A 12,524-nucleotide genomic window follows, 5' to 3' on the forward strand; every position below is an offset into this window, starting at 1 on the left:
CCATTCCTCCCAAGAAACCCTGGTCCACTGTGCCTCCACTCCAAACACCTCCCCCACCTCAATGCACATTTCCATGCAATCGCAGAAGGTGTAAAACCTGTCCATTTATTTCCTCCCTTCTCACTATCCAATACCCCAGACACACTTCCTAGGTGAAACAGTAATTTACTTGTACTTCACTTAATCTAGTCCACTGTATTTGATGCACATAATAGGGTCTCCCTACATTGGGGAATCGAAACACAGACCAGGTGACCACTTTGCAGAACACCTACATTGTGACTACAAAAATAAACCTGAGTTTTCTGTTGCCTGCCACTTCCACACACCATCGTGTTTCCTGGCCAACATCTGTGTCTTGGGCTTGCTGCAGCACTCCAGTGAAGCTCAGTGCTGGAAGAACAGTACCCCATTTTCCACTCCAGGACTTTGTAGCCTTGGGAGATAATTTTAGAGCTTGAGGACTTTCTCCCATGTCCTTACCTTTACCCCCACACATCAGGCCTTGTCTTCACATGCGCTGCAATCACAACCATCCACAACAGTCAGCTGCCAATGGTCCCAATTAGCTGCTATTGATTCTCCAAGGCTGAACTTTACTCATTCCTATGTCTGTCCAATTTTTTTTCTTCTCTCTCTGGACTTCATCTTCACTTGTCGTTTATTCATGCCCCTCCCTACCCCACCTTCAGCACATTTCACTTTTCTCGCTACAATCAGTGCTGAGGGGTCTCTGAACCTGCAATGTTAACTCTGCTTTCTCTCCACAGATGCTACCAGACCTGCAATGTTTTCATAGCATTTTCTGTTTGTTTCCAACAAGGGTCTTTTCTGGTGCTTCAACTATTTATAATTTACATTAATGACATTGTAATGCAGTGTGAAGGCATGGCAGTTAAATTTGCAAGTGACTACCAAGATAGGTAGGAAAGTAGCTTGTGAATAAGGCATAAGAAAATTGCGAACAGATGTAGGCAGGTTAACAGAGTGGCCAATAATCTGGCAGATGGAGTATAATGTGGGAAAATAGGAAATTGTTGATTTTGGCAGAAAAAATGAAAAAGCACAGTACTACTTAAATAGAAATGGTCTCTACAATTCTGAGGTGCAGAAGTATCAAGGTGTTCATGAGCATAAGTCACAAAAAGTTAGTATGCAGGTACAGCATGTAAGCAAGTAAAGTGGGATATTATTCTTTATTACAAATGGAATTAAACTTTGAAAGTAACAATGTTATATTTCATTTATACAGAATCTTGGTGCGATCACATCTTAAATACCGTGTGCAGGCTCTGGTCTTATTTAAGGAAGGATGTCGGTACACTGGAGGAGGTTCAGAGGATATTTACCAGATTGATAAAAACTGAAAGAGCTGTGTATTCTGTAAATAAGAAACAAAAACAGAAATTGCTGGTAAAGCTCAGCAAATCTGACAGCCTCTGTGGAGAGAAATCAGAATTAATATTGTGGGTCAAATGACCCCTCCTCAGAACACTTTACCCAAAATGTTAACTCTGATTTCTCTCCACAGATGCTGCCAGACCTGTTGGGTTTTTCCAGCAATTTCTGTTTTTGTTTACCAGATTGATACTTGGAATGAGCAGGTTGTCTTCTGAGGATAGGTTAGATAAGCCGGGCTTGTGGCCACTTGAGTTTAGGTGAGAGACAGTTGACTTGATTGAAGTGTACAACATTCTGAATGTCCACAAGGTGGACATGGAAAGAATGATTCCTCTTGTGAGTCAGTCCAAAACTAAGGGGCACGGTTTTAAAATGTCAACTTTATTGTGACAGAGGGGAGGAGAAATCTCCTCTCAGAGGACTGCTCAACTTTGGAACTCTGCCTCAGAAGGCAATGGAACAAGGGTCATTGATCATTTTTTAACACAGAGTTAGGTAAATTCTTGTTAGGCAAGGGAATCAAAGGTTGGTCTGGGTTACAAAGGAATATGGAATTTGAAGACAAACAGCTAAGCATGGTGGAGCAGGCATCAACTTCTGCTCTATTTCCTATGTTTATAACGTAATGGTCATGGGACATCATATGGTGAGGGGGATACACACAGTTCAGTGCAGTCAAGAGAGCATGAATCTATAAGGCTATGATCCCATTCGGTGCCATCACTTGGGGGATAGTGCTGAATAGGAATGGTCCATGTAAGTGTCAATGATATATGTTGGACTATGAAAGGGATTTCTGTTTAAATAGTGAGGGCAGCTGGGCACATAATTGAAGAGCAGAACTCAAAGGTAATAATTTCTTGTTAACTTTCAGAAACATGTGTCACGTGACACAGGGCACATAAGACCAGTGAAATTATTACATGGGACATTGGCATCAGTACTGAGGAAAGTCGGGATTGTACACTAGGACAATCTGTACCTGAACCATGCCTGGACCAGTATTCTAGTGAATTGTATAACTAAGGAAGTAAAGAGAGATTTAATCTAAACAATGGATATGAGGGATCAAGCTTGGGTAGTTGCAGCAAATCAAGGGCAAGAGTCAAGGCAGGAGAGCAAAATTATTAAAATTATCAGAAATGTAGGTCAAGAATTGCAGAAAGGGACAGCAAAAATAAACTGAAGCGTATATCAATGTTCATAACTAGATACTAAAAGACAACGAAAGTACAAAAACTAAAATGTTTCTGAACATTTGTAACAAAATAAACAAACTGATAGCACACACTGAAATAAATAAATACAAATTGATAGCCAGTACTGAAATATGTGCATGATGATTGGACCGGATCCTGAGTATGACATTCAAGAAAAGTAGGAAGCTACATAAATGTGAATGTGTAAAATGTTTAATTAAGGATGGCTCTCCAGCAATCACCTCAAATTTAGGTTGAAGAATCGAAGAATAAATGTTGGATTAAAACAAACTGTGGATGCAGAAGATCTGAAACAGAAACAGAAATTGCTGGTGAAACTCAGCAGATTTGATAGCATCGGTGGAAAGAAAGCACAATTAACATTTTGAGTCCAGTGACCCTTCAACAGAAGTAGCTAGGAAAAAGTGGTGTGTACACTGATGACAGGTAGTCGGGAAAAGACAAAGGAGTGACTGGATAGGTGGAGATAGAGCCCAAAGAAGAAAAAAGTTAGGCAGGCAAAGCTCTTGTTGATAGTAAGTCAGGGAGTAAAAGAAGCTGATAATGGGAATCATGAGTAGATGAGATTAGATTAGCTGTGCTGAAAGCAGTCCATGCCATGACAGGATGGGGATTGTGAAGGTTGGTTAAAGGACATGAAAGGAGGTGGTCAGGCTCTAAAATGATTGAAGTCAATGTTGAGTTCTGAAGGCTGCAGAGTCCCAAAGTGAAAAATTAGATGCTCAGCGCAAGCTTTCATTTTAAGTTTCAAACTGTTGTATATGGCCAGGTTTGATATCTGCTGATTCTTTTTAGAATTATTCTGCTTTCCATTGGTCATTAAGTAAAGGATTTTTTTAAATTGCTTGCACTTAAATAATATGAAAAAATCTTTACATTGATATATTTTGAAATTTTTGGAAAAATGTGTGCAATTACAATTTTTTCAGTCAACGCTTTTAGAGTCAATAATTATTTACAGATCAACAAATGCAAATTAGTAGACAACAATATCATTGCAAAATTCAAATTGTTTTATTATACAGTGGTGGGCTTTCTGGCTGACAGATGCTTTCACAAAACATACTCTCAATTTTGTTTACCTGTTGAACCCGAGTAAGATTTTCTGCAAATGTTGGAGATTTTTCCTTAAGGAATGTAATAAGATCCTTGTAGATATCACCATTTCTGTCGTAAATAATATCTTCACTGTCTTTTATTGGACCCTAAAGAAAAAGGTTTAAGACACAATACAAAACTGACAAAGAAGTATGAAATAATTAATAATAATATTTTATCTCTGTCCATTAATGTGATAAATAAAATAAAAATTACAAAAGTATCTTTCACTTAACTACTTACCCCATTCAGGTAAACTCCAGCTGTGTTACAGGTTACATACAAAGTTTCAGTATCATGAGTATTAATAATCAGGTAGCAAATATCTCCATGCACTTGTCTCCATGGTGGGGCTCTGCATCCATTAGAAAATTCATATTCTGCAAGAAAATAATCATAAAAAAGGTAACAAATATGTTTTTAAAATGCTCTATTTTCATGATTCAACATGTAACCATGTATGTGGCAATTTCTATCTGACTTAATTCTCCATGTAAATACCTGATGTGTAGTTGATCGATCTTAAAACAGTCAGATCTCCTTCTCCAGAGAAGGACTGGAGCAGTTGCACATCATTCTTTATAGCTTGGGGGTTCAGCCGCACTTCTCTTTTAAAAAAAAGGAGAGAAAGGAAAGCATGAAAATATTATTAAATCACCTTCTGGTTTATTCAACTATTTCCTTTATGCAGTTAGTTCCAGCATTTATTTTCTATGTATTAAATTAGAACCAAAAATTTTATTTGAAGAAAATATATTATTGTAACATCTGGAAAAAATACCCACATAAATATCCTGAGCAAGCCAGATTTTTTCAAGGTCTGTAAAGTAATGCCAGAACCTCCTAAATTGTGCCAAAATGTAAATATGCAGATTGTCCATACCAAGTAAATTTTGGTTCTGCAGACAATAAGTAGTTTTAAAAGTTTTCAAAAGTATATACTTATCTAAATTCCTAACATTGTAACAGCCTTACAACTAATATGAAGTGATACCTTACAGAAATTTAAAAAAAACTATGGCAGATTGTTCTCATGAAGGTAAGATATCATAATAGGCAGATTTCCTGCCCTATGTAAAGAAAGAATTACTAAAATTAAGGTTAAATACAAAGCAGTCATTCTTTAAGATTAAATTCTACATTCTCCTTGGATATTTTGAACTCTACTACTGTTGGCAGTGATGCCTTCAGTTGCCTAGTTTCTAAATGGGCTTTTGCCCAAAACATAGACTCTCCTGCTCCTCGCATGCTGCCTGACCTGCTGTGCTTTTCCAGCACCACATACTATATCTTCAGCATCTACAGTCCTCACTTTTGCCCTGCCTAAATCTGGATTTGCCTCGCCCAATTTTCCCTCCTGACAGTCACTCTTCAAAACATTCCCCTTGATCAAGCATTTGGTCACCTGGCACAATATATATTTTTAGGGCTTAGTGTCAACATCTATTCCATAATTCATCTCTGAGAGCCTTGAGATGTTATACCACATTAATGATGCTACATAAATGCAATGTATTATTGTGGGCAGCGAGAAAGCCTATTAAACACATTAAATGAAAACCTCCATGAATGCTTCTGAGTTTCCAAAATAGTTTGTCTGTGAGGACAGGAACCTATTGTTATATTTAGATAGTGTATAGGATCTGGTGCAGGCATAAATTGCAGTACATGGCCTGCCAATCACACCTGTTGACCCTCTGTCCCATTTTTCTATTCCTTCTATTTTATTTGGGGTGCGATATGACATAGGAAAAATGACTGTCGTTGGACTGACCGTGACCTTTCCATTCTGACATCAGTTTGGAAAAGAAAGTACTCATACTGATGATGAACAGCTTGGGGGACCGGGAGAGTGAGTGGATTGGCGGAGAGGGAGCCCAAAAAGAAAGAAGGGCAGAGAGCGAGCTAGAGAGTGAACACCCGGAGAGGAAAGAGAAAGACAAAGAGAGAGAGAGAGAGAGAGAGAGAGAGAGAGAGAGAGAGAGAGACAGAGAGAAATAAGAGAGAAAGAGAGAGGTTGAGCAAAGGAATAGTTCATAGTAAATCAGGGAAGAGGACAAGCTAGATAGATGATAATGTGGACTATGAGAAGTTTAAAATGCTGAAAGCAACCCACTTCATGACAGGACTGGGAGTGTGTGTTGGCTGGGGTGGGTGGATGGTGTAGAAATTGACATGAAAGAAGGTGTTCATGCTCTAAACTTGTTCAACTTGATGGGGTAGGTGAGGACTGCAGATGCCCTGCATCAGGAATGATCTCATTGCTGATGCAGGGCTTATGCCCGAAACGTCAATTCTCCTGCTCCTCAGATGCTGCCTGACTGGCTTAGCTTCTCCAGCACCACACTCTCAACCCTTGTTGAACATGATGCTGAGTCTGGAAGTCTATAAAATCCCCAAGCAGAAGGAGGTGTTGTTCACCAACTGGAGCCTTACTGGGGTACCTGCAGTAGGCCCGGAACAGAAACATTTGCAGGGAATACAGCAGTGGCTGAAATGGCAGGCAACTGGAAGCTCTGGGTCATTTTTACAGACAGAATGCAAGCATTCCATAAAGTGGTCACCCTGTCAGTGTTTCATTTCCATAATGTCGAGGAGAGCACATTGTGAACAGTAGACTAAATTGATTAAAATGCAGGTAAATAATTGCTTCATCTAGAAAATATTAGAGAAGTGTTATTGTTGTTCCCTAAAACATTATGAGATGCATGCAGATGGCATATAACTCAATTTATGATATTGACATTTTTGTCAGTTAGATGTTATGAAAATAATTACCATTATCTTGTTAAAGTGTCAGATGACTCACTTCGCAGCTGGAGAACCAGTGAGAAACTTCTGATGGCTTTTTTCATAAATCTCAGGCCAAACAGGCAACAGAGAAACCACCAATGAGCTTTCTCCTGGAATCAAGATCTAGTGGGACCTTGATTAGGATCTAGCAGCTCATGTTCAGCCACACCACAGGAGAGACCATGGCTGATGTGGCAAAGACATCTACCACATCCCAGAATCAAGGAGCAGCCCAGGCCAAAGATGTTATTTGTTTTCTTTAGAGGGGCGGGGCAGGGGGGGTGCTGAAAGTAGTGGAATAGGGATAACAGAGGTGGTACATGTTAGAGCAGTTTGGCAGCTTGAGTGAGGAGGATGTTGGCTCACAGTAGGCCCCTTCCCAATGTCTATTCCTCAATCAAGAACTGAATGCCTTTGATGGAAATCACCACCACCACCACCACCAACACCTCCCCCTCCTCCTCCTCCCCTGCTTCCCCCCACCCCCAACCCAACAACTCCTCCATGACCTAGAGCTAACAAGCTGGCTGCACAGTTTTTAATGCCTTGGAAATTGGATAGTGACAGACCCACCTGCCACTGGGCTAACACCAGTGGTGGCAGTATGAGCTACCAAGCAGTCATTAATTAATTGATTATACACTTTCCTAGTGGAGATAGGATTATAGCGAGTTCAAGTACGTCACCATCCCAATTAATTACATGCCTTCTCAGCTCCAAACCTACCACCTGCAAGAGCAGAAGATTCCACCTCATCTCTAAACTGTCACATTTGCAACAATGAACTTTTTATGAGCAATACTTACTGTGAAATTTTCTGCAAAGAAGTATTTAAAAGCTGCATATCTAGCTGCTGGAGAAGCAGAAACAACTTCATCTGAGCTTCTGCCTCCGGTTCTTCATCACCTTTCTTCACTTTTTCCAATAAACGCAGCATTGATTTGTCCTCTCCTTCCACAGTAGCAAAGCTTGGCCCCAGGATCTTTGCAATTGGGTCTCTGTTTGCTGATGCATTAAAAAGAAGTACAATTAAAGAAGCAAAAGCATAAAAAGGCATCAATCCAATAATTATGAATGCCACAATGAATAAAAGTAGGCATTTGCCTGGCATCTCCATCTCAATGCCACACGATTATTTGGTTCCATTTCATGGATATAATAGAACAAACTAATTTTGTATCAATACATTGTAAATGCATTATGATATGTTTTTGCCTATATTGACACCATTCTCGTCCCTTTTCCCTATACCCATATCAGTCGAAATACACACTCAGAGACACAGTATGGCTTTACTTCCTCATCTTCATTCCGGCCCTGGAGAGAAAGAACAATTGCCCAGGTGCACAGAGACATGAGTTCTCGGTCTTTCTCAAATAGCAGATTCTTAAGAAATTATATAGTCACTTACAGTGAACAGCATCCAAAGAAGGTAATATCTATTTTGATCAGATGACCATTACAATCAGCAAGCATCAACAGTAAAGATTAAGCCATCGGGCATATTACAATGGATGTTCTTAACCTTATTAACTGGCATTACACAATGGATGTTTTTTACTTCATTAACCCACTACCCTTGCCTGCAGCACTTCATTGTTTACTGCAAGTTCTTATCTGATCAGTCATAAGTGCTTCTAAATAAACCTGTTGGACTATAACCTGGTGTTGTGTAATTTTTAACTTGGTACACTCCAGTCCAACACCGGCACCTCCAAAGCATGCTAACTGAGCCTTTGTCAAGCAACCCTAAACTCAACTCTTTCCCTACTTGCTCATACCTTATACACTTTCTCATTCCCTTCTTTTATCATTTCATGATAACCACCTAGAGAGCACTATCTGCTTTCATACGACTCTGACAGCCAGTATATAAGCAAGTTAAAATGATTAAAACAACAAAATTATTAATCCATGCAGTAAATAGAATTTCTAGGATTCTTCCACATGGGAAAAAGTTCACCAGTAAAGTTCTTAAATCCACAGTCCTTAGTGACCACTCCATCCCCTCCAAGTTGAATGGAAACGAGCCAGTTATCCAAGATCTCCCTCAGTAAAGTCCAACCTCGAAATTCAGTCTATCCTTCTGCATCACTCCACAGAGAAATCTGAATTCTTAGAAGAGGGCAGTTAAGTACTTAACAACTGACAAGACTTCCAGCCTTCTGGGGATGCTTCAGATGGAGGATACCAGTGCATCTGAGTGTGCAGCACAGCAGCAGGCTGGGTGAATGCAGCATTCTTTGCTTCTTCTGCTCCTGCTCTGCTGTTAAATGTAACAAAACCAACTGGCTGTTTTGTTGCTAGCTTGATCAGTGAACCTTCATTTCCCTTAAATTATCGAAAGGCAAGGTAAAGCTCATGTGGTTGAATGTCCACAGGAAGGCCACTGACAAAAGGCGTAAAGACCTCCTCTTCATTGTTGTGAGCTTCTTCACTTTTCATGCTCATGACTAGGGAGCTGATTGAATCCGTTGGATCAAGTTGTGCAGGGGTGGACGGTGGTCCGAAGGTGTGCTTTACCTGTGAATGGAGTAATTCTACAGATGTTGTTAGCTGCTGAAAGTATCTTTGCACTTCCTGTCACATTCCTTCCTTGCCAAGGTGGTTATTGGTATGAAGACAGTCACACATTTAACTACACTAAATTGTGTCTGCCCATTTCAATATTCTTTGAATTCTTGAAGACTGTTCACTATTTATGACATTATCTAGTTTTTTTAATATAATCCATAAACTTCTAAATTGTACTGCCTAAACAATTCAGTCATTTATAAACAGCATTCAGTAGTACTAAAATCAAACCCTTGGAGTACCCCATTCAGGTTATTCAAAAATTATTTTCCCATAATAAATTAATACTTGGCTAGTGTGAAAGCTGTCAGAAAAAATATTTTTAAAATCTGGAACAGCAATAAAACAACAAAATGTTTCCTGTACTTTAGCAATTGAAGAGGCAGTTTTAGTTCAGATTTAAATCTCAAATATTCATGGGAAACAAATGCAGAATATTTTAAAATATGTTCTCCAAATGAAATTTCCCAAATAAAATATTTGGAGTTACTGTGGCAACTTTGGTATAGATCAATGTTCTTTGAATTTGCAATATGAAGGGGGCCAATTAAGTCTTAATAATAACTGAAAGAACTGAAACAGCTCAGCTTCAAGTTCTAATATTCTCTAAAAATCTTAAAAACATCAAACTCAAAATGCACTCTTCTTTTTGTGTACACTCTGCATTAAAAAAAGCAGCAAAGGTATTTTAATACAATACTCTCATCTGGCTAAAGCATGACCACTGACCCAATTGTTTTTTTTAAAACAGGCATTGTAAAATTTCAAACAAATCAAGGGCTCAAGGCACTCAATCAATTTGCTTTAAGGTTACAGGTTTGATAATTTTAAATAGGACATAATGTTATACAATTTCAATGTAAAAACAAAATCTGCCCCATTACATAGCTCATAAAACATATTGAAATTAGATCCTGATTCAAATAAGGCAAAACAGTTACTTAAAAGGATTTTCTGAACTAGGATTTTAACAAACCAAAATATTTAAATATCAAACACTCACAGCATGACACAATTTACATTGAAACTTCCTTTTCTGACCCAGTATTGGTAGTACAACCTTAATTTCAGCATTTCTCATTTTCTTTTTTGCATCCTCTCGATGAAATTACACTTATAAAAAGAGAAAGGCCTCACAGCGGACCTCATGGCGCTGAAGTCCATGCCACTCTCTTCCCCCAAAACAAAGGCTCGCAGAGTTGAGTCCACAGCACAAAAACCCAGACAAAGCTTCCCCGGCAGTCATTGCACTTTACTGTCAAGACCCAAGCGGACACGCTCAACTTTCTTCCCCTTTTCCCAGTGATGCCATGTTATGTAAGAGTACTTCTAAGGAGAGATGTGGGGGTCAAAGGTAATAACTTTAAGTACCAAATTCTAACTTTTTTTGAGCCTCAAATTTCACCACTTGTGGACTTTATCCCCTTTCTCACTTCACTTCTTATGGGGACCTGAACCCTTTTTCTTACTTTTATGTCCAGGGATCTAACCCCAATTAAACCCAGGGCCTTGAGCCCCAATTAAAACCCAGGGGACCCAAACCCAAATTAAAACCCAGGGGATTCGAACCCTAATTAAAATCCAGGGGAACTCGAACTCCAATTAAAGCCAGGGGACCCGAACCCCAATTAAAGCCAGGGATCTCGAACCCCACTTGAAACCCAGGGGACTCAAACCCCTGTCCCCTGTTTGTCAGCACATTGACGAAACAGTGTCTTTTGACTGAACTAATTACCATTCGAGGAGTCATTAGAATAGAAAGCAATTGAATGAGAGGACAATTTCTGACACAGGAATATCAAGAGGTACCAAGGTTTAAAATCTTACCTTGTGGGCCCGTCTGTCTCGAGATACTGGTGTTCCAGGTGATCGCTGACACCGTCTTAACTATTTGTTTAGACTCCTACCTGGCTCACTATATTGTCGTCCCATTTCCCTGGCCCCATATCAGTCAAAGCAACACTCAGAGATACAGTATGGCTTTACCTTCTTCATCTTTATTCCGGGCCCTGGAGAGAGAGAACGATCGCCCATGTGCACAGAGACATGGGTTCTCAGTCTTCTCTCGCACAGCAGATTCTTAAGGAATTATATAGTCACTTACAGTGAGCAGCATCCAAAGAAGGTAACATCTGTATTGATTGGGTGACCATTACAATCAACGAGCATCAACAGTAAAGATTAAGCCATCCAGCATTATACAATGGATGCTTTTCACCTTGTCAACTGGCATTACACAATGGATGCTTTTTACCTCGTTAACCCACTACCCTTGCCTCCAGCACCTCATTGTTTGCTGCAAGTTCTTATCTGGTCAAAGTCATGCTAGCTGAGCCTTTGTCAAGCAACTCTAAACAGAACTCTTTCCCTATCTGCTCATACTTTATACGCTTTCTCACCATGACTCAAGGAGATTTGCACTATCAAATATACTTACACTCACTCTAATATTTTAACATATTTAGATTAGCCACATTAAATGCTAACAGGCTCAGAAGTGTGGCCTCCATCGTCTCCAATAGCTTAGTCAGTGAATGTAATGGTATACAAAATTCAGAAACATGAAAAATACTCAAATATAATCCTTGTAGAGTGCTACTGGTTAAACTCAATGAAAAAAAGAACACTGCCATAATTGGATGTAGTTTATCACTGTAATTTTGTGCATTGTCAGTGTTGCAGAGAAGAAACATGAAGCAGATGCAAAGGCCTACCTCATGTGAATTCTGATCAGGGAGTGATCTGTTTGCAAATCGATCTCATGCCAGCCAGCTGGCAGGCAAGGCAAGGCAGCAACATCCAAAAGTGGGACACAAGGTAGCCGTTACACTGTCACCTAATTGTTTTATGGGTCCAAAAAGGTTCACACTGATGACTACCATTAACGATACCAACTATGATGCTATCATAGAGACCTGTGGGCAAAAGAGCTCAGGATCGCGATACAGTGAGATCTGACGTTTGAATTTCCTCAAAATCTTGATAAGCACGTGTTCAATTTTAACAGAAATTAGTCAAGTGTCAATTTTTGCAGTTTCATGGAGGGTTCTTTCTTTGAGGTCTAAGTGAGAATTCTCAAGCTATCTTCCCAAATTTATCTTATCGCCATGGGGGCATGGTGCATAGGTACTCTATTTGTCATATACTACAAGCAAAAATACACATCGATGTTGGGACCTTTCCAAAAAAAAAAGATCTCTGGCAGCAACCCCATTTAAAGCCTAGCCATCACTCAGTCAAGCACTGTCAGTCCTGAGATGGACTTCACAGTTGATATAGTGGTAAAGCAACCAAAGACATGCTTTTCAAGGCATACAAGTGGCATGACTGACACTTCACTTCATACATAAGTTCATATTCGCTATGCTATTTAAGAATCAATTACATACCCAACCTTAGCATCATCCCCTCTTACAAGGATGTGCTTTGCCCAATGCC

General features: G+C 39.5%; 1 protein-coding gene across 2 annotated transcripts in view; it reads right to left on the bottom strand.

The window, feature by feature from the left end:
• Positions 1-12,524, bottom strand: part of odad2 (outer dynein arm docking complex subunit 2) — a 384,917-nt gene that overhangs the window by 323,659 nt on the left and 48,734 nt on the right. For both annotated transcript variants that reach the window (XM_043690488.2, XM_043690489.2), the window contains exons 4-7: positions 7,319-7,517; positions 4,221-4,327; positions 3,963-4,099; positions 3,704-3,826 (exon numbers count right to left, since the gene is read on the bottom strand). In XM_043690488.2, the coding sequence (XP_043546423.2) occupies positions 3,704-3,826; positions 3,963-4,099; positions 4,221-4,327; positions 7,319-7,517 (566 nt within the window). The remainder of the gene's footprint in view (positions 1-3,703; positions 3,827-3,962; positions 4,100-4,220; positions 4,328-7,318; positions 7,518-12,524) is intronic.

The sequence above is a fragment of the Chiloscyllium plagiosum genome, unplaced genomic scaffold (assembly GCF_037043375.1).
Source record: "Chiloscyllium plagiosum isolate Xiang-an unplaced genomic scaffold, Cpla_swu_hap1 HiC_scaffold_5, whole genome shotgun sequence".
NCBI classification, from domain to species: domain Eukaryota; kingdom Metazoa; phylum Chordata; class Chondrichthyes; order Orectolobiformes; family Hemiscylliidae; genus Chiloscyllium; species Chiloscyllium plagiosum.